The 23,240-nt window shown below is 56.6% G+C and overlaps 1 protein-coding gene across 2 annotated transcripts in view; it reads left to right on the top strand.

Annotated features, from left to right (window-relative positions):
- ITPKB (inositol-trisphosphate 3-kinase B) overlaps positions 1-23,240 on the top strand; it is a 110,146-nt gene that overhangs the window by 82,459 nt on the left and 4,447 nt on the right. For both annotated transcript variants that reach the window (XM_019659022.1, XM_019659023.1), the window contains 5 exons: positions 12,987-13,086; positions 14,340-14,553; positions 18,621-18,825; positions 20,825-20,926; positions 22,596-22,667. In XM_019659022.1, the coding sequence (XP_019514567.1) occupies positions 12,987-13,086; positions 14,340-14,553; positions 18,621-18,825; positions 20,825-20,926; positions 22,596-22,667 (693 nt within the window). The remainder of the gene's footprint in view (positions 1-12,986; positions 13,087-14,339; positions 14,554-18,620; positions 18,826-20,824; positions 20,927-22,595; positions 22,668-23,240) is intronic.

Raw genomic sequence — 23,240 nt, 5'->3', positions numbered from 1 at the left:
TTCAGAGCTGTGCCCCAGCCTCTGGTGGGCAGGCCTGCAGAAGCTTCTTCAGAAAGCAGCTCGGGGTTTCTGCTGCTCTCTCTACCAGCCTCCATTCCCATCTGCCGAGCGCCATTTAGCCACAGGCAAATCAGCGTCGTCTGTCAGAAATATGAACCACACCAACATATCTTGCTTGGAAATATTGTCTAAATATAGCAAACTATGTGATTTTGCTTATAAGTGCTCATGTGGTATTCAGGCTCTTCCTGAAAAGTTTCCTTGATAGAAATTCTTTACGTGGGAGTTCCCAAAAATCTGGCTTTGGAGTTAGTCCAGCGTAACCCCCTTATCAAATCTCTCACAAGCCTTTTCTGGCAGTAGTTTGTCTGTTAATGGTCTTGGTCGAAGAAGTAAACGTTTAGCAGACTGGTTGAGGAGATCTTGTCCTTTCTACTATGACCAGTAATGTCCTCAGGCTTTTAAATTTATAACCTGAAGGTTTTCAATCTCAGCGGACGTCTGAAGAAACAATGAGGGAGAATCACAGAGCTGCTAACACAGGAGAGGTTTGTTTCTATAAGCAGAGCTATGCTCATGAGAGCTTCATGGAGAGAGGATGACATTTTAGATCTTTCAACATTGTGCAGAAAACTTCCTTTCAGATTCCTGGCTTTTCAAATGTCATCTTCCAGCCTGGGGTAAAGATTGTTTCTAGGTGGGCCACCTGGCAGAGCCGCCTGGGTCCTGTTACCTGGTCGAGTCTCCCGGGGAGCAAGCAGAGTGACTTCTTTCAGACCATAGGTCCCTGGGGGATGAGGGGGTTGAGAGGGGAAGGTCCGCAGGAAACAGAAGAGTGGCTGGTGACACAGGCTGGTGGCTTCCGTGTGAGGCTGCTGCCTCATCAGCTGTCTTTCACACCCAGCTTAAAAGTGGCTCCTGGGCCTTCTGGACTTCCAGAAAGACTGTTTAAGGCAGGCCCCAAGCTCTGCAGGGTTCATTTCATGGAAGGCAAGGAACAGGACTGTTGAGGGACATCCACTTCCTGCCGGCTGGAGCCTTCACCTCTGCCCTCTCGTTTCCGCATGGAAAGGTGTGATGCAAAGGCCAGGGCTGGGGGTAGAGGGGAAGGTCAGCCCCTGCTGCTAACTTCTGCTGAGCCAACACAGAATCCCCACCCCCACCCCCACCCCCGCCCGTGTTTTATCCCACATTCAGGCCCTGGCCCTCACAGACTCAGACACCAGACAGGACACATGGGAGCTACGCCACGGTCACCTTCCCTGAGTGCTTCTGTCTGTGTGGCTGCACACCCAGAATTTAATCCTGCAAACCACCCTGCGGTGCATGATGTTGCCATTTAATGGATAAGGAGGAAACTGAAGTTCAGAAAGGTTTGCTAACTTGCCAAATGCCACCAGCCAGAATCCAAGCAGGATCTAAGCAGGATCCTGGCTGTATCTGGTTATAAGATGACAGGTGACAGGTGACAAGAAACCAGGTAGCCTAGCAGAGTGGTGAAGAGCTTGGACCCTGGAGCCAGACTGCCTGGGTTCAAATTCTGGCTTTGTCACTTGCCACCTGTAGAACCTTGGGCAGGTTGCCTAGTCTCTGTGGGCCTCGGGGCCCCCATCTGTAAAACGGGGTAATGTGTGGGGCTGGGGGAGTGGACCCCTCTCAGGAATGGGCCCAGGAGGGGCATGGGGGTGCCTGGGAGTTCCAGACCCTCAGTGCCAGTTGTCTGCTGACCAGTGAGGACCTCTAGTAAATTTCCATCCTCTGTAACTCAACTTTTGTTTTTTTGGATTCTACCAAAGTAAAAATAAAATCTCTGGGGAGGGGTGGACGAGGCGAAGGGACGGAAGGGGCCTGGTATGTGTTGCAGGGGTGGCCCCTACCAGCTGGGCAGAGCCCCGGATGCCCTTTCCCAGAGGAAAAGCTAAGCCCTCCGTCCTGTGAGCGCGGGCCATTAGGAAGCCAGCTGCTAGAGGCCCAGCCCCCCCCCTCCCGGTTTCCTGCTATTGTTGGTGCCCCCAGCCTCTCCTCCCAGCAGCCTTTGAGGCCCTGACAGGCTCGCGGTGTGAGGGGCTTGTGAGGCCTCTGTGTGCAGCAAAGCATTTCCTATGCCTTCTCCCGCTTCCTCTCTCACCTCTTTCCTCCAGACCTCCATTATTTTTAGTTCTAAAGAGGATGGACTCCAAGAGGGAGGAGCGGGGAGGAGCCGAGTGAGTGACCTTCTAGACAGAGATGGAGCATTTGCTGCCCAACCGGGAGGCATTTCCATTTTGGGGGAAGGATACCTCCATTCTTGGGTAACCAAAAAAAAAAAAAAAAGGCTGTTTTGGCAAGACTGCGCGCCCCTTTGAGGACAGCTCCTGTAAAATTAGGAAGCGGGAAGGAGCATGGGCCTGGAACAGTCCCTAGCGGAGTGCTTTCTTTGCTGGGTTGCCTCACCTGAGTGAAGCCTTCACACCCTCACCTGTACGTGTGAAGAGACCCCTGAGGCCAGCCAGGCTGCCAGCTGTCCTGGAGCCTTGGTCGTGGTCGTGTGGAGACAACTGCAGGCCCCCCAGGCTCTAGGAAGTTCTGTCAAGTACGCCACTCGTGCTCCCTGGAGATGTCTTTGGAAAACTCCAGGCTTGAGCAGGTGAGCATAAGGAAGGGTGAGCTGGTTTAGGTGTATTTCAGCTTTTAGGAGCTGGGATGTGATACACCCTGGCTAGGCACTGGGCCTGTCAAGTTTTCTTATCAGTCAGATGGCTGATAGGATTGCCCAGCCTGGGGACAGGGGTGCATACAGCAGTGTCAGGACCAACTCCCAGTGCTCCAGAAGCTTACCCTCTTCTGCTGGGAGACACAGCACTGTACAGAAGAATCGCAAAACACCTAACCCTGCCCTGCTATGGGGAGGATCCCAGGAATGGCACGTACGGGGACGGTGGCGCCCAAAGTCCAGTGGAATCAGCTGGCGGGACAGGTAGGATGTAGATCAATGAGAGAGGAGGGAGAACGCTGCAGGCAGGGCATCTGCAAGAGCAGAGACCTGGAGGTGAGGCAGGTAGGGGGCGAAAAGACGGCCGGTCTCGCTGGACCGTAGAGGGCAGCTGAGGGAGTGAGTGTGGGGCGTGAGGACAGAAAGGCGTGTGGGGTGGCCCTGTGCCCCTGGTGGGGACTCACTCCCTCCTGTGGGTATTCAGGGAGCACTGAGCGGGGCCCCGGGGCAGCCTCCTCTGGCAAGAATTCTGGCTGATGACAGGAGAGGGAGAGTGGCCGTGCTGGAGGACCGCTGTGTGCAGCCTGGGTGCTGCCCTTGGCCTAGAAACTGGGTCTGGAGTTGTGACCGGAAGAAGGCAGCTAATCAGGAGAGGACAGCCAGGCAGCCACTCAGGGTTTTCCTGGCTTTGGCCCGAATGTGCTGCCAGGAGTTGACTGACCAAGGTGGCACCCCTCTGAAACAGCCCACGCTGCCATTTTAAAACAGGGGCTATAGGTCCTGAGTAGGTCCTACACTGTCAACCTGTAGCATAGCAATCCTCTTGATCTGATTAGGAGTGGAGAGGACACAGCGCTCACCCCGAAAATACAGAGCAAATCCCTGCCCCTCACCCCTACAGTGGCCAAGGGGTCCAGGCCTGCAGTGGCTGGGGAGGGCCAGCCGTCTAGTTCTGCCCTACACCAGCCGTTGCTTCTGAGGGAGCCACGCACGTCACCTGCTCCTCCACTCGTGGGTTCTCCAAAGGACAGATGAGGAGAATCTTGTGCCCAGCCATAAACTCGGCTCAAGGTGTTCTGAACTGCCCAGCTAGTGAGACCATCCCGTGAGGGAGGTGGGAATTAAACATTGCTCGGCCCTTTTTTCAAAAAGTGTTTTTTGTGTTTGGTTTTTAGGAGAATCTTCTTGTCTGTTAAAGGGGGCAGTCGGTTAGCCTTCAAATCCACAGACTCTTATTTTTAGCCGGAGATACCTGCCCTGCCAAGTCCTTGGGCTTAATTTTTCCGATCATTGATGTCTTGGTTTTGAAAGGCCTTGCCTCCTCCCCTCCAAGCTCGCAGCTCCCTTTTGGCAGGGGCCAGGTTTCGCTGCTGGCCCCGGCCAGGTTTCTAACCAGGGCTCCAAGAGGGAGCTGGAGAGCCAGGGGCCCCTACCTGCCTGGGCTTGCACCCCGCTGCCGTCACAGGAGGGCTCTGCCAGGGCGAACACAATGAACAAAGCTGGCCAGCCTCGGCCTGGGAGAAGCACAGGCTTTTCCCCCAGAGAAGGGACGAGCGATCACCAGGGAAACCCTAACTGCTGCTTTAGAAAGACCAAAAGAAGAAGAATAAGGGAGGGGGGGGAAAAAGCATTTTTTCCAAACATGGACAACTCAATGACTTTCACTCAGACTCTTGCAAGTGCTGAACAAAGGCCCTGATACTGGACAACCTTCCTCGGGCAGGGGCGTCTTTCATCCACTTTCAGCGCAGTGTCGAGTGTGCCTCCCTGGAGTGTGTGTCAGTGAGACTGTTCTGGAAGCAGACTTGGAAAGGAAGGCAGGGCAGGTCTTTATTCAAGCCTCCCCCATCTGAAAGGTCACCCTTTTGACAAAGCACTCGCTGTTTATCTGAGGCTGTTTTTTAACCAGGGGAGAGGCAGATAGCCCTGGGACAGCGAGAGAGAGGATGGGGGCCCCAGTTATCCTGTTGGCTGAAACTAAACAAAATCCCCGGAATTAAAGGGTGCGAACCAGGAAGCTGTGTGACCTTGGCAGTGTACTTAACCTCTCTGGGCATGTTTTAGCCTTGGCAGAATGGAGATGTAACAGTGTCAGTGCTGTGAGTGAGGATTATATGAGGCTTTAGCCTAGTCGAATGCCTAGCAATATGTGATTTCTTTGCCTTTTTACCCCACAAGCCGAGTTATCACCACTCACCACCACACACACACACACATGCACACATGTGCAGCAAAGCAAAACATTCTGGCAGTATTGTTTTGGAGAGTCACAGGCTCCACAGACAATTTCCCTTTCTTTTGACATTTTAGCGGTTTCCCCTCATCTCTTTCACTCTTTAAGAAAAAAATGGAGACTCTTTATAATGATCTAATAATGAAAGTTAGCCAAGTGATCAAACTATTTAAGTAAACAGGGAAGTGCTGGAGGGAAAAGCAGCAAATTGGGGGAACAACTCACAGGGGCCAGAGTTTCAGAAGAGTGTATAAACCCCTTTATAAAAGGCAATTTGTTCAGCCCCGAAATATTGTTCCTCGGTGTTGCCTAGCAGAGTTCCACATATGTGAAATGGGGTTCTTTGGGAAACTCTACTCTTTTTGTCAACTTTACTGACTTTCTGACCCAGAATCTGGTGTCAAGACACCTGGGCTCTGGCCGGCTCTGCCTCTCCATGAGTCACATGGGTTCCCAGCGGCTCTGAGCATCCAAACGGAAGTATTATAAGCAATTAATCACACAATTAGCTCATCTTCTCGCCACCGGCAATGATCTGACCCTCTGGAAGTGCCCAGTTGGACCCTTGCCCATCTCTGGTGGCTTGGAGGAGAAAACTCTTACAATTAAAAAAAAATAAAAAAGACACAGAAGTCAAAACACAGTGAACATCGGCAGTTGGCCTGTCCCATGGCAGCCGCCAGAGCACCTGTATAGATGTGTTATCACCTTATCAGTTCTCACTGGAACCCCACCAGGTGGGTGGGGGCTTGCACGACGTTACCGACGTTACCGTGCCCAGTTCACAGATGAAAACACCGAGGTGGGAGAGCAGGGGATCATCCTAACTGCAAAACCGGACCGTGCTCCATTTCATCGCGCTGCCCTCTGGCAGCGAGGTCCTGCGCTGTGGCCTGCTTTTCCAGCTCCGAGGCAGGGGGTTCTAGACAGAATCCAGACAGAGTGGGAGGAATGTGTCACTTCAGCCTTAATTTGCGGGGCGGTGTGACAGTGGTGGTTCTTCCGGCCAAGTGCGCGGGAAGGGGAGCTGGAGGGAGGGCCGCTGCCTGGGGTGAACGTGGGACTGTGAGTCGCTGTCTTCCAGAGGCCTGCTTCTCTGAGGCGCTCCAGGCCTCGCTGCGTCTGACAGGAGCGGAGCGGCAGGGGCCCTGATGAGAAGTGCCACAGAGCCCCCACTTGGCTCAGCCATACAGGCCTGTCAGGGACTCCCAGCAGAGGTTTACTGAGTGCCTGCTGGGCCAGGTGCTGGGGAGTCCTGGCTCTGGGGGCGGGGGGCTTACACTCACCCAGATAAGAGCTGGGGTGCAGGTGTGCCCAGGGCACTTTGGAAGCGCCCGGGAGGGGCAGCTAGGGCAGAGGAAAGGTCTGGGGGACGGGGGATCTGAGCTGCGTGGAGACATCCGAGCCCTGTGCCTCTGGGGCCATTCTTTTGAAAAATCACTGACCCCCTTGGAGGCACCTGAAGGTGGGTGGGGAGGGGTATGTGGAGTCAGAAGCTGCCTGCAGAATCATACAGTCCTGAGAGAATACGTGTGTGTTGTGAGCTGCAGACCCGTGTGTGTGTGGGTGGGGGTGGGGCACCAGGCCTGCTGCACACCCTCACAACAAGGAGGCATCTGTCCCCATTGTCACTCCCTTCATCCCCCACTCGCTGCAAACTGCATGGAGAAACACACGTTTGATTTGGAGGTGCAGATGGTGGCTAGACAAAAGATAAGAAGCAGACCCCACGGGGCACTGTGGGCCGGCCTGAGGAGACAGGGCTGGTCCTGGGCAGCTCACCTTCCTGTGGGGGAGGCTGGACTGGCACCACTGTGTGTGTGGGGGGGGAGCTTCCTCACCTCTCAGTGGAGGAGAAGGAAGCCACAGGCAGGAGAGAGCAAGCCCACACCCCGAGGAACAAGTGAAGATGAAAGAGGAAAGGGCTGAGGACCGGGGACCATCCTTGTCTCCAAGGGCTTTGGGGAGGGCTGCTGGGAGCCCCCCAGGGAAAGCCTCAGGTGCCTGTGGTCGCGAGCCCTCCTCTGCCCCCAGCACTGAAGAGCAGTGGAGCAGCCTGTGGTCGTCGGCAGGCCTAGGGTCACCTGTCACCACCAAACAGCAGGGCCGTTTCACACCCCAGGAGGCAGGCCCGGCTTCCTGGGTGTGAGACCTGGGCAGTCGCAGCAGGCCCTCACAGGGGCTCCCCGTTTGGTTCATGCTCTGCCACCTCCGTCTTGACATTCTTACTAAGTTTTGGGCGGAGGGGCTCAACATTTTCATTTTGCACTGGGCCCCGTGTATCATGGGGCTGCGTTCTGTGAGTGGGCTGGCCAGAGGCCCCCTTCACCCCCCAGCCTCTGCTCTGGGTCCCTGCTCCCCCTTTCCTCCTCCTCCTCCTCTTCCTCCTCCCCTCCAGTCCTTTCAGCCTGTTTTCTAGAAGACAAAGGCCTCACTTGAGGTTATTATCTCAGTTAGCTTTTTTATTTGTTTAAGGTAGAGTTTACCCAGGAGCCATTACCCTCATGCAAACGGAGGCTTGGAATCTGGTTTAGATAAACACGTAGCATCAGAGACGCTGCCCACGCTCCTCCCTTGGGTGACCTGAGTTGCAGGCCAGTGGGTCGCTTCTGCCCTGGGTTCTCGTGGGCTCTGGGAACTCCAGGTCCAGAGCCAGAGGTGGGAGAGGAGCCACCGGCCCGGAGGGAGGCTCTGTATCCTCACAGCCCTGCCAGGAAGCCTGTGAGCTCTGGGGCTCCAGGTGTCGAGTGAAGGAGTGCGCCCCATGTAGGTGCTGGCCTGTAGGGAGTAGATTGACAGCTGCCGTGAGACCAACACTCTTTGAGCAAAGAGAAGGAGGAAAAGGCGAGACAGAATGTGTAGTGCCCTGAGCCTCTCAGGGGTGCCAGTCCTCCTGGCAGGTGATGCGGGGTGTGTGGAACCTGAGCTGTGGGGACGGCTGGCTGGCTGTGGCTGGAGAAGGCAGGGCCGGTGTTTGCCGGGCTCTGAAACTCACTTTCCCTGTGACTTCTGTCATCCCAAGCATGAAGAGGGCTGGGGTTTCCGTTGTTGCAGGTGTTTTTCTTCCAGTACAAATCTCTGTCCACGTTCTCTGAATATTTTGGCACCTGTCGAGTCAGGTATAAGGGGAGGGAACTGCCCAGAGAGCTTCAAAACCGCAGACATCTCCAGGCCACTCTGGGTGGTAAAGGACCCTGCCCCACCCCACCCCCATTGGGCTGTTTTCTGGTCCTTTCCTCTTAAACTGCTCTGAGGGAATTGGGGTCTTGCCTTTCCTTGTGCAGCCAGAGGATTGCACGAGACTACCTCTTACAGAGTGAAATCAGGGTTATAACAAAAGTCATCAGCAGGTACTGCCCTGCACTCAGGTAGGAAGCAGCGCAAACCAAAGCCAGTGCTTATTTAGCCCAGGAGCAAGTCACCTAATGAGTCTCCTCCAAGCCCATAAACTCCAGGTGTTACCTTAAAAACCTCCCTCTGGTCTTCAGTGAGACTAACCACACAGCTCAGAATTCAGGTGAAAGCCGTGTGTCTCCAGCCCACCCTGTGGCCCCTTACCTGCTCAGCAGGTCATCAGCTTAATGGTGCTTCCCTTCACCTTGATGTGGTCCCAAGGACATCCCAAGAGCAGAATTCCTGCCACAGTCTAGAAGCATTTAGCTCGTCTGATCTGACCAGAAGTTAAGCCGGAAGTGCACCTGCTCAGCCCCGAATGGGACGAACCTGGGTTTTGGTGGCTGACTGCAGACCATCTCCCAAAGGCAAGGGGCACTCACGGATGGGGGCACGGCCACTGGGGAATCGGGTTGAGGCCCCCAGTGCAAGCCTGCTGGCCGGGGCAAAGAGTGGAATGACTTTGGTGAAACAACTTACTGAGCCTTGGACTCTTCATCTTACGGAGAAAATACTCCTGCCTATTATCAGGTGGTTATGAAGATCAGAGATGAGGCCGTAAAGTGCCCTGTCACATAGTAAGAGCTCTGAAAGTGATGAGCGTCATGCGTGCGAACACCAGGCCCAGGGCCGGTAGGCAGGTTGGCGTATGTGTTACACATCTAGGGACGTGAGCCCTCTCAGCTTCTAGCGAGATGCCAGCAGAGACCTGTCAGGCATATGGAGCGTTGGGGACATTCCAGGAAGGGTCAGCAGAGGGTGTCCAGGTGCCCCTGGAGATTGGCGGGTGATGAAGGAACAGGACCGGTGAAATCAGTAGGCAGCCAATATTGCCCCTGGGGGAGGGGACCAGGTGCCCTTCGCCACACCATGTTCCAGGCTCCTGAGGGCTGCTTTTGTGTTTCACGAAGCTCAGCTTGAGAAGTTGGAGACCTGAGACTGTGGTCCGATTTCAGAGAAGTGACTGAGGCTATTGAGAATCTCCCAGGAGAGGAAACCTAGAGGGCCAAGCTGAGAGGGATCACTCCTTCTGGATGGGATGTTTCCAGATCGTCGGGGCGCTCTGCTCCTTGCCGCCTCACCTGCCGTAGCCGGGGAAAGAGGCCTGGCATCCAGTTCTGAGGACTGTGGCTTCCTCCAGCGAGGGGCTTGGAGGGACACTGTTAGCCTCACCCACTGCCTGGGAGGCAGTTTCTCCAGAGTAGGTTTAGTTCCTGAGTGGGGGCTGTGGTCTCCGCGCCATCAGAAGGGAACTGATCATCTGAAATCTCCTCCCACCCTATCTTTTGCCTCCACTCCTGTGGGCTGGGGGGGGGGTGAGGAGAGTGGGTCACCCAGCATCCTCCTCCCACGCCTGGACTTGGACCTGGAAGTGCCTTTTCTGTTTAATGTTTGGCAACCTACACGAGGCACTTGCCTGGGTGCTGCTATTTAAAACCACGGGAAAAACCCCTGTGTGCTGCTGCCAGCAGAGAGTGAAGTCCCCTGGTGTGCAGGCCCGCCCCAGTGGAATATTCCACTGCCCTCCGCTACGCAGGGCAGCTGTGGGATGGAAGGCCTCGTGGCCTTGGGCATGTGGGTCCCCTTTTCGTGTTGAAGAAATGCGTTCTCCTGGAGGAGGTATGGGAAAGAGGAAGCCGAACAGAAAACGCCCCGTTTATTCCAAGCTCAGGGATGTTGGGAGGGTCTTGGATCCTGCGAACTCTCAGAGGAGCCCCACCAACACCGCTGTCCTTGTTGGACCCTTGGTCTTGACAGCCTCTGAAGAAAGGTCCAGGATCTAGAAGTTTCACAGCTTCAAATGCCTCTCCTGGGCCGGAGCCTCACTGTTCTCATCTCGTGTCTGTTCCCTCCTGCCTCCGAGGGTTACAGGTTGCAGGCCCAGTGCGTCCCTGTGGGTCTCAGGAGCACTGCATCCCAGCAGGGTGGTCTGAGACCACCCTGAGGTTCCATGGTCTTTGTTCCTCGGCATCTGTGGCAGCACCTCTGCTCAGCTTCCGGGGCAACTTCAGAGATGCCCCCCTTCCCTAAACAAAGAACTAAGATTCTTCCACAGACACCCCATAATTTCCTCATGGCTTTACCTCCCTGCGTCAGGCATCTGTGTATTATTCCCGTTTTACAGGTAAGACAGTAGTGCCTCAAGGAGGGTCAGGAACTTGTCCAAGGTCCGTCAGTGACGAGGGGACAGAGCCAGGACTCAGGCCCAGTGGGCCTGCCTCCCCCACACCATGCTGCCCTCAGTTCAGGCTTCTCGGCCCCGTGTCCAGAGCCGGCCTCACCTCCTCACCCTCCTCTCTCCTGACTTCCGGCTCCCGTTCTCAGCAGGTCTGGTCCCAACTGCTCCAAATCCTTGTGTCAGGCCTGTCCCCACAGGCCTCCTACCTGCAACATCTTCTTGTCCCTCCCCGTGTCTTTCCCTGAACTGCCTCTGTTGGGTGCAGTTTCCAGGGCCTTCCTTCCCTGCAGCCATCAGACTTTGCGTGGCCCCTCCCTGGCCCTGGGACACATCTTCCCTGGGACCTCTGTTGCCGCCATGTCTACAAATGAAATGTGAAATGACACGTGACAGCCGGGCGTGGTGGCTGGCCCTCTCTAGTCTTCCTCTGAGGGGGCCATGGCTGTTGGGATGCGGGAGGTCGTATTCCAGAGTCTGAAAGTGTCTGTCAGTCCACGGAGCCTGGTGGACCGCTGTCCATCCCTCACTAGAGCAGTGTGGGTTTAGTTGTTCCCCGATGAGATGGCATGGGATGGGGTTGGCCGTGGATTGAGATCACTCTGCCCTCCCCACTTCCCACCGCTGGGCCCGTCAGACCCTCGTCCGCTCTGAGCTTCGATGCAGGGATGGGACTAGCATGTGGTGACTGGTTGTACGCTTTTCCTCTGGCCCTACCTTTAATGTCTTCCCCATGCATCCCCAAGCCCCCGCTTGGCGCATCTTATATAATTAGGTTTTTCCATTGTTGCCTCGGCATTGTCTGCCCTGATTGTTTATGCAGCCTTCTGGGCTCGCAGATAAGAAATGCTCCACCTTCCTTCGCCTTCTTTGGCAGTCACCATCAGAAGGATCTAGGACAAACACCCTTGTCAGTAAAGGCCCAGCCCTTTAGTCACGTGGCCTGGCAGAGCGCTGCCCTCGCTTGCGATGCACAAGGTCTTGGTGGGAGGATGAGGGCTTCTGGGATGGGGATAAAAATTGCCAGGTTTGGGGCGAGGGGGGTAGTCTTCTCCTTAAACAAATTTTAACTTGAAAACTTGATGACAGAAGCAGCCGAGTCTCAGCAGAGAGAGAAAAGAAGCAAAGGAGGCTGATTTAACCTTGATTTAACCTTGGGCTCCAGCAGCCCCCCCCCCTCCGGCCCCAGCCAGAGTCCATCCAGTGTTGCTCAGGGTGGCTGCTGTCCACTGTGGGACAAGGAATGAGAATACATAACTTCAGGGTCTCCCTGTCAGGCAGGACCCCTCCTCACCCCCTTCTGCCCAATTCCTGGCTTCTCCTTCCCGGCTGGTGGTTTTTACTCTGTGGTTTGACTGCTCAGGCATCCGCTTTCTCAGGAACTCAAAATGCTTCTCAGTTCAGGTTCTGGTCACTCCATCGGGGGCTCATGTGCTTTGGAACACTAGATTTTCATCTCTATAGCCCATTCCTATTAAAGGTAACTTAGGGATTATTTTCTTTGTAGAGCAACGTTTACTGCTGGGAGAAAAAAAGGATTAAAAAAAAAGTTGTATAGGTGAAGGTTTAAATGCCAGCTTTATCACTTCTCTGAGGTGCAGGTTTCTACACATGACAGTAACTGCCTTGCATGCTTGTTGTGAAAATAAGAAGGTGTTGGATGAATGTCAGTTCTCCTTTCTGCCCAGGCAGCCTCTCCTACACACACACACACACACACACACACACACACACACATACACACACACACACGCGCGCGCGCGTGCGCGCGCACCCAGTTTTTACTTAAGAAACATCCTGAGAAGGAGAAGTGTAGTGAAGGGGGCAGATCTGCAGGCTGCTCACTCCTGTGCTGTCCCTGGGGAACTCCCTTTAAAACCTCTCTTCAAATCACTGGCAGGCGAGAGATGCCACCACATCTACACATGAAATGTGAGATGACACGTGACAGCTGGGTGTGGTGGCCCTCTCTAGTCTTCCTCTGAGGGGCAATGGCTCTTGGGATGTGGGACGTCGTATTCCAGAGTCTGAAAGCATCTGTCAACCCAAGGAGCCTGGTGGACCAGCTGTCCATCCCTCACTTAGACAGATGAGGCAACTGAGGCCTTTAGAGGGGTTGTGAAGAAGGACAGTGTGTGTTTAGTTGTTCCCTGATGGGGTGGCATTGGGATGGGGCCAGCTCTGGATTAACAACACTCTGCTTCCCTTCCCACCGCCGGAACCTGTAAGACCCTCATCCCCTAAGGTCCCCTTGCTTCTGGGCATCTTGCTCAGAAACTGTTGGTAAAAACGGACTTTGCAAATCCTGCTCTGACTCTACACTGCATGGATGACAGAGATGAGGCTCCTGGAGTCACCGGGGGCACCGCACTGTGGTCAAGGCCCTTGTCATCCTGTGACCACAGGCAGGAGTTGCCTTGCTCTGAATTCATCCTAATCAGAAAGTAGCTGCTCTCTTTCTAACATAGAGCTTCTCGTTTGCTTGTTTCTAGAGCAAATCATGGAGGAAAATCAAAAACATGGTGCACTGGTCTCCCTTTGTCATGTCCTTCAAGAAGAAGTACCCCTGGATACAGCTGGCGGGACACGCAGGTAGCACAGCTCTCCGGGACTTTCCGTGGGGATATTTGGCTCTCTGGGGAGTCACCCGGCACCCGTGGGAGGGCAGGGCCTGGCCCTGGATACTTCCGGGAATGAGTGCATTGGAACAGGTTCTCTCTGAGAATTGGCAACAGCAACGACAGCCATGCTTGCCGGATGTGACCTTAACACTGCCTCGAAAATGCATGCAGACAACTGCCCTCCCCAGTCTGTGCCAGCCCTGCCCCCAAACACACACGCGCCCCACCCCCATCTCTGTCTCCCAGTTTAACTCAGTAAAACAGGTAGAAATCGTCAGTCTTATAGCTTGCCTGCCATTTGTCATCCTAGACAAAGAGGCAACGCTAACCACTTCATTGAGCACCTGCTGTACGCCCACATGGCCGCGGTCCTAGGCATCACATTAGTGGAAATGTGTAGTACCTGTCCTAAAGCAGCTCGTAGGTGCAAGACGGGGTGGAGTGTTGGGTGCAGGTGGCCAGGGTGCCAAGTCAGCCATGTGGTCTCTAGTTCACCCATCAGCAACAGGGGAGGTGGGACACCTGGAGCCACAGCCCCAGAGCTTTCTAGTCCGTGCACGGGGGCCCTTTAGTGCGTTTCAGTGGCTACCCATGAACTTGACCTCCTGACCTCAGGCCAGCACAGAGCCTGACGTTTCTTTTATATCCCCAACCACACTGGCCCAGCCCAAGGCACATGGATGGACACACTCCCTAAATACTTAACCAGGTGGGCCAGGCTTTGGAGCCCCGCTCCTCAGCCGGTCCTGCCACCAAGTCTGGTCCGATGGGGGTTTCTCCTCTACTGAGACCCGAGACACCTTCATTGCCCGAGAAGGGGGATTGATGATGGGGGTAGGGACAGTAATCGTTACACAAAAAGGAGTGAATAGGCCTTGGCACAGACCTCTCACTTAGCCCTGCTGACCCTCCACCAGTGAGCACTGGTGTCCCTCCATCTTCAGATGAGGAACTTGGGGTGAGACGTTGGGGAACCAGCCCAGAGTTGCAGTCAGTGGGGGGGGGGCACGTTGGGGGGGGACTTGAGACTTGCACCCACTCCCCTTAAAGTAGTCAGTCCACAAGCGGGGACCTGGGCACACCTTCAGCCTTGTGCTTAGCAAGCCCCGGAGCCTCCCCGAGGGACCCAGGCACTGTCACCGAGGGGGGCTGTCAGGGTGGGTGGCTCAGAGTGGGGAGGGCCACACCTAAGGACCAAGGGCCTCCCCCTGCCTTGCTCTGCAGGGAGTTTCAAGGCAGCTGCCAATGGCCGGATCCTGAAGAAACACTGTGAGTCGGAGCAGCGCTGCCTGGACCGGCTGATGGCTGATGTGCTGAAGCCCTATGTGCCTGCCTACCACGGGGACGTGGTAAAGGATGGGGAGCGCTACAACCAGATGGACGACCTGCTAGCCGACTTTGACTCGCCGTGCGTGATGGACTGCAAGATGGGCGTCAGGTGAGCCGGGCTCCTGGGAGCGCGTGCCGCGTACCACGCCTGGCCACACCACAGATACTGGGACAGCACCCAAGGTTTCCAGGAGGCTGGGCGTCCTGGGCCATCCCTGAGGCCTCACGTGCGCAAGGGCAGGCCTGGGGGTCTGCTTGGACTAGTGGAGCCCCTTGCCCACCTCTGTTGTCTCACATTACGTGCAGACGGGACAGGGACCTGGCTTTGCCCCCGATGCCCTGCCCTTCTCCCGTGAGCTGGGGTGGGGCCAGAAAATGGGCCTGGCGGGGTACTGAGTGTCCCCTGTGAGAGGGCAGAGGGAACTGCCCATCTGGTCAGGTGGGATTGCTGGGGGTAATTACCAACTCCCACGTGGCTTGCTGTTGCATGAGCTGTGAGGGGGAGGCTGGAGTAGAGGCTCTTCTCACCCCTCCCTCCCAAGCACCCTCCCCCGGACCAGCGAGTGGGAAGAGAGAGCTGGTTAGTGGAACAAGTTGGTTTGCCAGAAAGACTGGTGCTGCCCTCAGAGTACAATAGAGGAGGGAGCCCAGGAGCTCTAGAGGCCCTGGCCACACACACCGTATGGTTTCCTCCCCTTCTCAGCAGGGGGTGGTGAAGTCCTCTGGGGCTGTCAGCCGCGGAGTGTCCAGTGTGCTGTGCTCACCTCAGAGAGCCACCTGGCTACAGGTACCTGGTCTGGACGGGACGGCCAGACACTGGACTCACAGATCCAGGTCCACGGCTCCCTGGAGTGGCCAGGCTTCGAGAAGTAGAGCTCAGCTAGAGTCCGTGTGTTTTGGGTGATGCTGTAAACAGTTTTATTTCTTACAAGAGGAGATTGAGAAAGAGGGTGTGTGTGTGTGTGTGCGCGTGCGTGCGTGTGCACGCATGTGTGCACACACACACACACACACCGGAGAGACCAGTCATCCTCCCCTCTCACTCCTCCTGGGAGTTGTCCCGAAGTCAGACCCTGCAGGCTGACCTGCTGTGCCCATTAGTGTTGCCTCCAGGACAGGGATGGGGGATGGGGAAGTCAGGTCCCACTATTTGCTCTTGCACTGTCCTTGGCCTCCCTCTCTTCCTCCCTCCCTCCATCCATCCATCCATCCAGGGCCCTCACCAGCTCCAGCCAGGGAGGAGATAGAACATCCCTCCAGCCACCACTTGGCCGCTGCTCCTCCCTAGAGCCTTGTTTCTGTCCCTAGAAGCTCCCCTCCCCCACCTCTTGGTGCATCAGAATGCACCCTCTCAAGGGGAAACATAAACATTGTGGATGCTGTTCACTAAGATCGTGACCAAAAAAAGTATACCCTGTGGGAAGAACACATGGCCAGACAGTGTACCTGTGTGTTCCCTGAGAGATTGCTGGGCACAGGAACCCCTTTCTGCCCAGGGATGCCCCCGCACTCCCCCCCCCTTCCTGCCCCTTGTAGCTTCTGTCCCACTGCAGAGGGCTCTCAGGAGAGACCCAGAGTGACCAGCGAAGCTGGGACACATTTAATAACCCAGTTCTGCACAGGGCCTGGAGGCAGAGGGAGTGGGGTGAGAGCAGCCTATGTGGAGGGGAAGGGATAGGTCTCCCCAGAACCAGTCCCCCCGCCAGCCCCACCTTCCCTGCCTCATGGATCCCAAGGACGGACCCTTCTGTGCTTCGAGTACTGCACTAGGTGCTTCGAGTACTGTGCTAGGTGCTCCTCACGGCCACCTGGGTCTGAGCAGGAGGGCTTTGACACCAGAGGTGAAGGAACCCATCAGGGCCACACGGCCCCCTCAGGCCTGCATACTGAGCCCTGGGCTGAACCCTGCACTTCCCGAGGGGGCTCTGTGGGGCTCTGCACCCAGAATCCTTGGCCTCAGAGCCTCTCCTGAGACCAGCATTCCATGGGCCCCAGAGCATGGCCTGTTCTTGCCAAGCAAGGAGACTGGACCCCAGGACCACCAGAGACACCGAGTCCCGAGCATCAGGGGTTGAGACTTGTCACAGAGCAGTGGTGGAAGTTCTGATAGGCAAGTCCAGCCTCAGGCACAGTGGGGCCTAAGGAAAAGGTGATGGAGGTGCCTACAGTGTCCTAAACTGGGGGTGTCTCGGGACCCCAGTTCCATATCAGCACTGGGGTGTTTTCTTAGGTTTGACCCTGTAAATCTGTGGTATGTGACCTGTCACTGAAAGTCGGAAGTGACTTCCTGACATCCTACTAGGGTCTGGTCGGTGGAGACTAGTGCTATCTCTAGCACCTCTGCCCTGTTTGAAGCTGTGGATGGCATTGGTGTCACCAATTAGGTCCCCCGCCATCCCTCTTAACCCCACCACCAGTGTGAGATGGAGGTTTGACCTTCCCTCTGGGATGGGTGGGGCGGGCGACAGGGCAGCCTGGGGGGACTGCGGTTCGTCTCCTGGTGGATGCCCAGCCTCACTGTCTAGCTGGTGACTTGTGGGCATCTCTGCCCAGCCCTTTTCTTGTCCTGGAGGGCGAGCAACTCTAGTCAGATTTAGCGGCAGGGGCCCTGTGTGGAGAAAGCCCCATGTGAAAGGGATTTGACATGAGGCCTGCTTCCTGTTTAAGGAGCTCCTGAGAGCTCTTTGCAGAAGTGCAGCCGCCCACCGCCCTGCAGTTTATCAGGGGCGTTTGGGATGCCCGGCCCCTCGCCCCACTGCATGCGCGCGCGCGCGCACACGTAGGTCCACGTGCACGGCTCCGGGCAGACACATCCTGCCTCACAGCCTCTGCCTGACTCTCGTCACCTGTGACCTGTCTTACACGCACAGTAGTGTGTGAGCACACATGTGTGGGCGTGGGCATGGGCGTGCGTGTAAGTGCATAACCAAGGCCAATCGTCTTACTTCTTCGTCACCTCCTAAGGTCCTGAATGACCAGACCCAAGTTCACACCCAGGGATTTATTTTTTTCTTACATCAGTTGACACAGTGGTTTCTGAAAACGTATCTTTTAAAGACGTCATGAATTTGACATCCAGTCAGTTCCAGGTCCCAAACCAGCAGCTTGGAGAAGGTGTGGGGAGACGTCGGGGAGCAAGGCCCCGGAGACAGATGGGGGAAAGTGGGGGGCTGGCCTGTTGTCACAGCAGGCTGCCTGTGGGCAGCTGCCACCCACGCAAGGCCGGGGGACAACACTTCCCTCTCTTGCACATTTCTGTTTCATGAAGGGTCACGGGCAGCAGCTGAGCCTGCTATGGAGGGAGAGTGGGAATTTAAAATGCCAGAATGGAAGAGGGCAGGAGTGGGTAAAGTGCCACTCTCAGTGGGGATGAGGGAGGCGGCCAGGGCTGCTCGAGTCCTGCACTGTCCCTGCTCCTGTTACCCCGCCAGTGTCCACGGGGCCCCCGCCGGTTCAGTGGGCAGGCCCAGCTTGCTAGTGTGGACGGCAGGGCAGTGAGCCATTGGATTGGCTGCATTTTCTCTGGTTTTTCGGGCTGGGGGCTGAGGTGTGAGGACGCGTGGCCTGGGCTGAAGCCTGGTTTCCATGGGGCAGGATGAACCGGGAATGTCCCTGCAATAGAACAGAGGGCAAGGAGCCCCAGGTTTCTCCTCCCATCGTGGGCTGCTTCTCCAGCATGGTGGCTTTTTCGGAAGACCACCTTATGGCCCGACCTTTGTACTCAAAATTTCTCATCTTTGGAGAGAGCCAGAGACATTTAAGGGCCTGCTTGGCCCCTCAGGCTGCCTGAGAACTGGGGAGATGGGTGGGGTGGGGGAACAGAATGAGCCCTCCGACCCACACTGGTGCTGGCTTCAGAAGCCCTTGACCCCAACAGGATGAGGGGAGGGGCGGCAGGACAAGCCCACCTCGCCCACCCAGATACCCTGCCTCCTCCTCCCCTCATCTGCTAGCCCCATGAGGTTCCCCTAGCAGGAAGAGCGCCTTAGGCTGTGCCAGGCCTTCCCAGTGGTCTTGGAACGAAGGTGCCCCCATTCAGCAAGGCCACCCCCGTTCTCCTCAGTCAGGAGCCAGCTCCGGCCCATCCTGCTTGAGCCTGGCTTGATAAAGCTGACTGCAGCCCTTCAGCAAGGCACCGGTGGCCACAGCCCTCATGTGACCTCCCCTCCCACACAGAACCTACCTGGAAGAGGAGCTCACCAAGGCCCGGAAGAAACCCAGCCTCCGGAAGGATATGTACCAGAAGATGATTGAGGTGGACCCTGAGGCCCCGACCGAGGAGGAGAAAGCCCAGCGGGCTGTGACCAAGCCACGGTACATGCAGTGGAGGGAGACCATCAGCTCTACAGCCACGCTCGGCTTCAGGATCGAGGGCATCAAGGTGAGGCCAGCCAGGTGCTTCCTAGAGCTGCCTGGACCACCCAGCTCCCAGGTGGAGAAGGGATGGGGGCTTGGTCTCTGCCAGCATCTACCCCGAGGGTCCTGGCTGCCGTAAGCTTCCTCCCTCTCAGTCCCAGGGACAGTCCCAGGGACTGTGAGCAGCCAGCTCCCGGGACAGATATTTGGAGAAATCGGCCCACCGCTCAGTCTGGGGATAGGTGTGGCTTCTAGTTCTGCCAGCAGTCAGCTCTCTGCCAAGGACTCTACCCTTAGCCCAGACCATGCTGAGCCCTGAGAACCCACCCAGGAGCCACCAGTTTGCAGGATGCCAGTAGGGAGAGCTGGCTTATTCTGCACATGTCCCCAAAACTGGGGACTGGCAGTGAGATGCAGTCAAGGGAGGGAGCCCTCTGGCTTCCTTTGACCTCCTAGGTCTGCCTCAAGCAGGCAGGACCAAGCACTGCTCCTCTGTGTCACCAAATACACCTGGTAAGGCTGCACTGAGGCCACCCCACAACTTCACAGCCACCTCATTCTTTCTTCTCTCCTCTTCAGTCTCCTGAGAGGGGTCTGAGAATGCTCTCCCTTTATCCTTGCTTTGGGGTTTGAAGAGCCAGCTCAGACATGCGTTCACCCCAAGGAGCAAGACTGAGGCGCCAGGCCCCTCAGGTCTCTGGCACCATCGCTCCACAGCAGCTATCGGTCCCTGCAGCATTCTTGGATCTCCATTGTCTGTCCATGCTCGGCCCACATTTGTCCAGACCTAGAGTCAGGGCTGGGCGGCTGGGAGCCCTAACTCACCAGCAAGCGGAAGCCAGGGCAGGCTCTGCAGCCGCCCAGAAATTGGCATTTGGGTATAAGGTCCTGCAGTTGGCAGTGCCTTGCTGCCGATGGTGGCACCTTCCCCCGGGACAGCTGCTCAGAGCTCTGGACTGAGAAAGCCATTTGCCCCCCTTCCTGTCTTCTGAAACCAGTTTTTTTTTACATCCAGCTCTCAGACTGGATGCAAATGACACGCTTGTCTTTCTCCCCGTGAAGCTCATTTTCCCTTCTCTGTTTGAAACAATCCACAAGTCCTTTCACCTCTCCCTCTCAAGCTGGATGCTCTGGTCTTTGTCCATCATCCAGCTGCAGGAACAGCCAACAGCCCGTCTTCTTGAGCTGAGGGCCACCAGCTCTGAGAGAAGCCAGTGTCTTCACTAGCAATCCGCCGGCCTCCCCCGGCCCACAGAGACCTCGCAGGAAAGGCTCCGCCACCATGTGTGTGCACCCTGCGTCCACCCCGCAGCCCAGGGCCCCACCTGTTCTTTCAGAGGCAGCCACAGCGCTTTCACTAATCTCCAACCTCATGATGCACAGGCCCAAGTGTGCGGGCTCCTGGAGAAGCCATCCTGTCTCACCCTTTGTCCCTAAAGAGCTGCTTTCCTCCTAGAGGAGGTAAGCTCCACATGCTTCCCTGACATAGTGCCGGCTGAAGAGAATGAAGCCATCTCACATGCTGGGGGGACCAGGGAGCAGAGAGGGCAGGCAGTATCATTTCCTGACTTTCAGGAAACCTGTGGTAAAAGATCTGAAATTACAAAGGGAGTTGAGCTGAACTTGGAGTAGGGAGCGCCTCTCTCCTGTCTGGTGAGGGAGGGTGCCTCTGGATGGCAGGGACCTTCCGGCACTCGGGCCTATCCATCTCTTTCACCCCTGCTGCTCCCACAGCCTCCATGCTCCGTCCACATGCCTCTCACACTTCCAGGCCTTTCCTGATGCTCTTCCCTCTACCTAGAACACGCTGGTGCGCCCACCCAGCTGTGCCACCTCTCCTGTGCCCCCCGATTAACCACCGTGCAGCCGGTGGTGCAGGCGCCGGCCTCCTTGTACCACCCATGTGGGCACCTTGCTGCACAGGGTCAGCCCTGGACTGAGTGCCTTTCTCAGATGCCGGGTAGGTGAGCAGAGTACCTACTCATGGAACCTTGACTGACCCTGTCTGGGGTTCTCCTTCTCAGAAAGAAGACGGCTCTGTGAACCGGGACTTCAAGAAGACCAAAACACGGGAGCAGGTCACCGAGGCCTTCAGAGAATTCACGAAAGGAAACCGTAACATCCTGGTGAGTTCAGGGCGCCCCTGAGAGGGAGCCGGGCCATGGGGTCTGTCGGGCAGGATAACTGCCCGCTCTAGAGAGTCTTGCCCAGACCCAGATGGAGCCAGGCCACAGCAGTGGCAGCCAGAGTGCCCACGCAGAAAACCCAAACTTCTTCTTGGAAGGTGAAGCGGAAGGTGATGTGGAGGGGAGCCCTGTTCGGCGGGAAACGGAAGCTCGGGGAGCACTCACTCTCTCCTTCCCTTAGCTAAGAAACCCCACAGCTAAGAAAGTGTTTTCCAGCCTCACAAGAGAATCCTTTCCATCGCTGCGTTTCTTTAGCACCCTCTGCCTGCCACCTGTTATGCTGAGTGCTTATCCAGTCCTCATCACAGCCCCCTGGAGTTGGAAACTCCAGTCTTGGAAACTAAGAGGTCAAGGACACACAGCTAGGTGAAGCTGGAGTTCGCCCAGGCGGGCCGGCAGCCCACGGGTTCCAAGCTCCCCACTCCTCCCAGCCTTAGCCGGGCCTCTACCCAGCTGTGAGGCTGGGTGAGGGAAGTGTACCTCAGGGGCGGGATGGGGGGTTATTTGCCCTCCCCAGCAAGAACTGGCTGGCTGTTTCTGTGGGATACATGGCAGAAGTGCAGGGCAAAGTGACCTCCTTTGCTACTGCCGCAGTAGGCAGGCTGGACAGATTCTCTGACCACTGGGATCAGGACCCTGACCCTCCCAACAGAGGTAGGGCGTATCGAGCCGTTGCACCCCAGGGGCAGGATGCCCTGAGACAGTCAGAGACCCAGGCACATCAGGGACATGGACACTGGGAGAGGCACCTTCGCCTGAACAGCCTCCCAGGGCTACCGGGCAGGAAGGGGTGAACCAGACACCTTTTCTCCAAGAAGACAACGCCAACTGGAACTGAGAACTTGCTCTTCCTTTCCTGGCCGGGAGACTTCCCTTGGCCCCTGGCGAGCACCGAGGCTTCAGTCATGGAGCGTGCATCCCAACTCTCCCATAGCCTGGGCCTCTGGGTGCGGGGTCAGGCTCCTCAGCAAAGCCTGCCACAGAACGCACGCTTCCTGGGCCTGCACGAGAGGGGTTTATTCCTGGTCCTCAGCTCCAGGCTGGCTCCGCTACAGATGGGCACTGAGGGACCATGCGTGCCCATGTGCGACAGGCTTCCCCAGCGGTCCCCAGGGGAGGCGGGCACCCCTAGGGCCAGCACAGTCATCCCTGGTTTGGAGGGCTCTGTGGAGAGGCCCCTGGCAGAGATATTTGTGGCTCTCCCACTTGGTCTGTCCTTTCAGAAGTCAGGGCACTGGAGTTTGTATTCAGGAAGACACCATGGCAACCGGGCTCTTGGGATGCTGCCTGCCTGTATGCTGCTGGCATTCCAGAATAAACCTAACCTTCCTGGAGGCAGCACAGCTGCTCGGGAACTGTGTCTCCCAGCCCCTCCTGCTCGCAAAGCAGTGCAGACTGGAGAAAGCATGGGAACAGGAGCCAGCCACCCTGCCTCTCTGGGCCTCCGTTGCTTCCTTTCTAGATGAGGAGGTTGGAATAAATTATCAAGGTGTAAGGTCCCTCACACTCTGACACTCAGGGACGCTAACGGGCCAAATGGGACTTCAGATCCACCCCTCCCACCACCACCCTCAAGTGTTTAAAAATCGGGTCATCTTTCTGTTCCCAGATTGCCTACCGGGACCGGCTAAAGGACATTCGGGCCACCCTAGAAGTTTCTCCCTTCTTCAAGAGCCACGAGGTAGGTATTGGGCTGTTGCCGTCTTGGGCAGAGAGCCGTGATCATATGGCTGGCCACGACCTGTGGGCCTGCCGCCTCAGGTGTGAGCACACCTCCCTCAGGAACAGGTCTGCTTGCTTCGAAAGGCCAGGGATGACTGCAGCCAGAGGCAGGCCCTCCGGGACCAGGCCCCTCGCCTCAGGCAGCACCCAGGTCGTGCCGCACCTGTGCCAGGCTCCCTGGGGTGCCCACACTGGGCTGTCCTGCCCGAGATCTCAGGTCACCACCTTCTGTCTTCTCCCAGCCACTGTGGCTCATTCCAGGTGGTTGTGGCAGGACACTTGTGTCCCACACACCCAGGGGTCTCAGAGCAGGAGCTCTCTGCGCCGCTAGAGTAGCCGAGTAACCCCCATCAGCACCCTGAGACCTGCAGGAGGGGCAGGCAGGTCTTCAGGTACCACTCCCAGAGCAAGGCTGGAACGCCCACCCGCTCACGCCTTCGTCTGCAGGGCAGTAGGCAGCAGACGAGAAACTGGACACCCAAGAGAAGATTTGAGAATTGTCAGCAGGATCCCTGGAGGGGTTTGTAAGATC

Source organism: Hipposideros armiger, unplaced genomic scaffold (assembly GCF_001890085.2).
Source record: "Hipposideros armiger isolate ML-2016 unplaced genomic scaffold, ASM189008v1 scaffold_293, whole genome shotgun sequence".
NCBI classification, from domain to species: Eukaryota; Metazoa; Chordata; class Mammalia; order Chiroptera; family Hipposideridae; genus Hipposideros; species Hipposideros armiger.
This window is presented reverse-complemented; position numbering and strand designations above follow the sequence as displayed.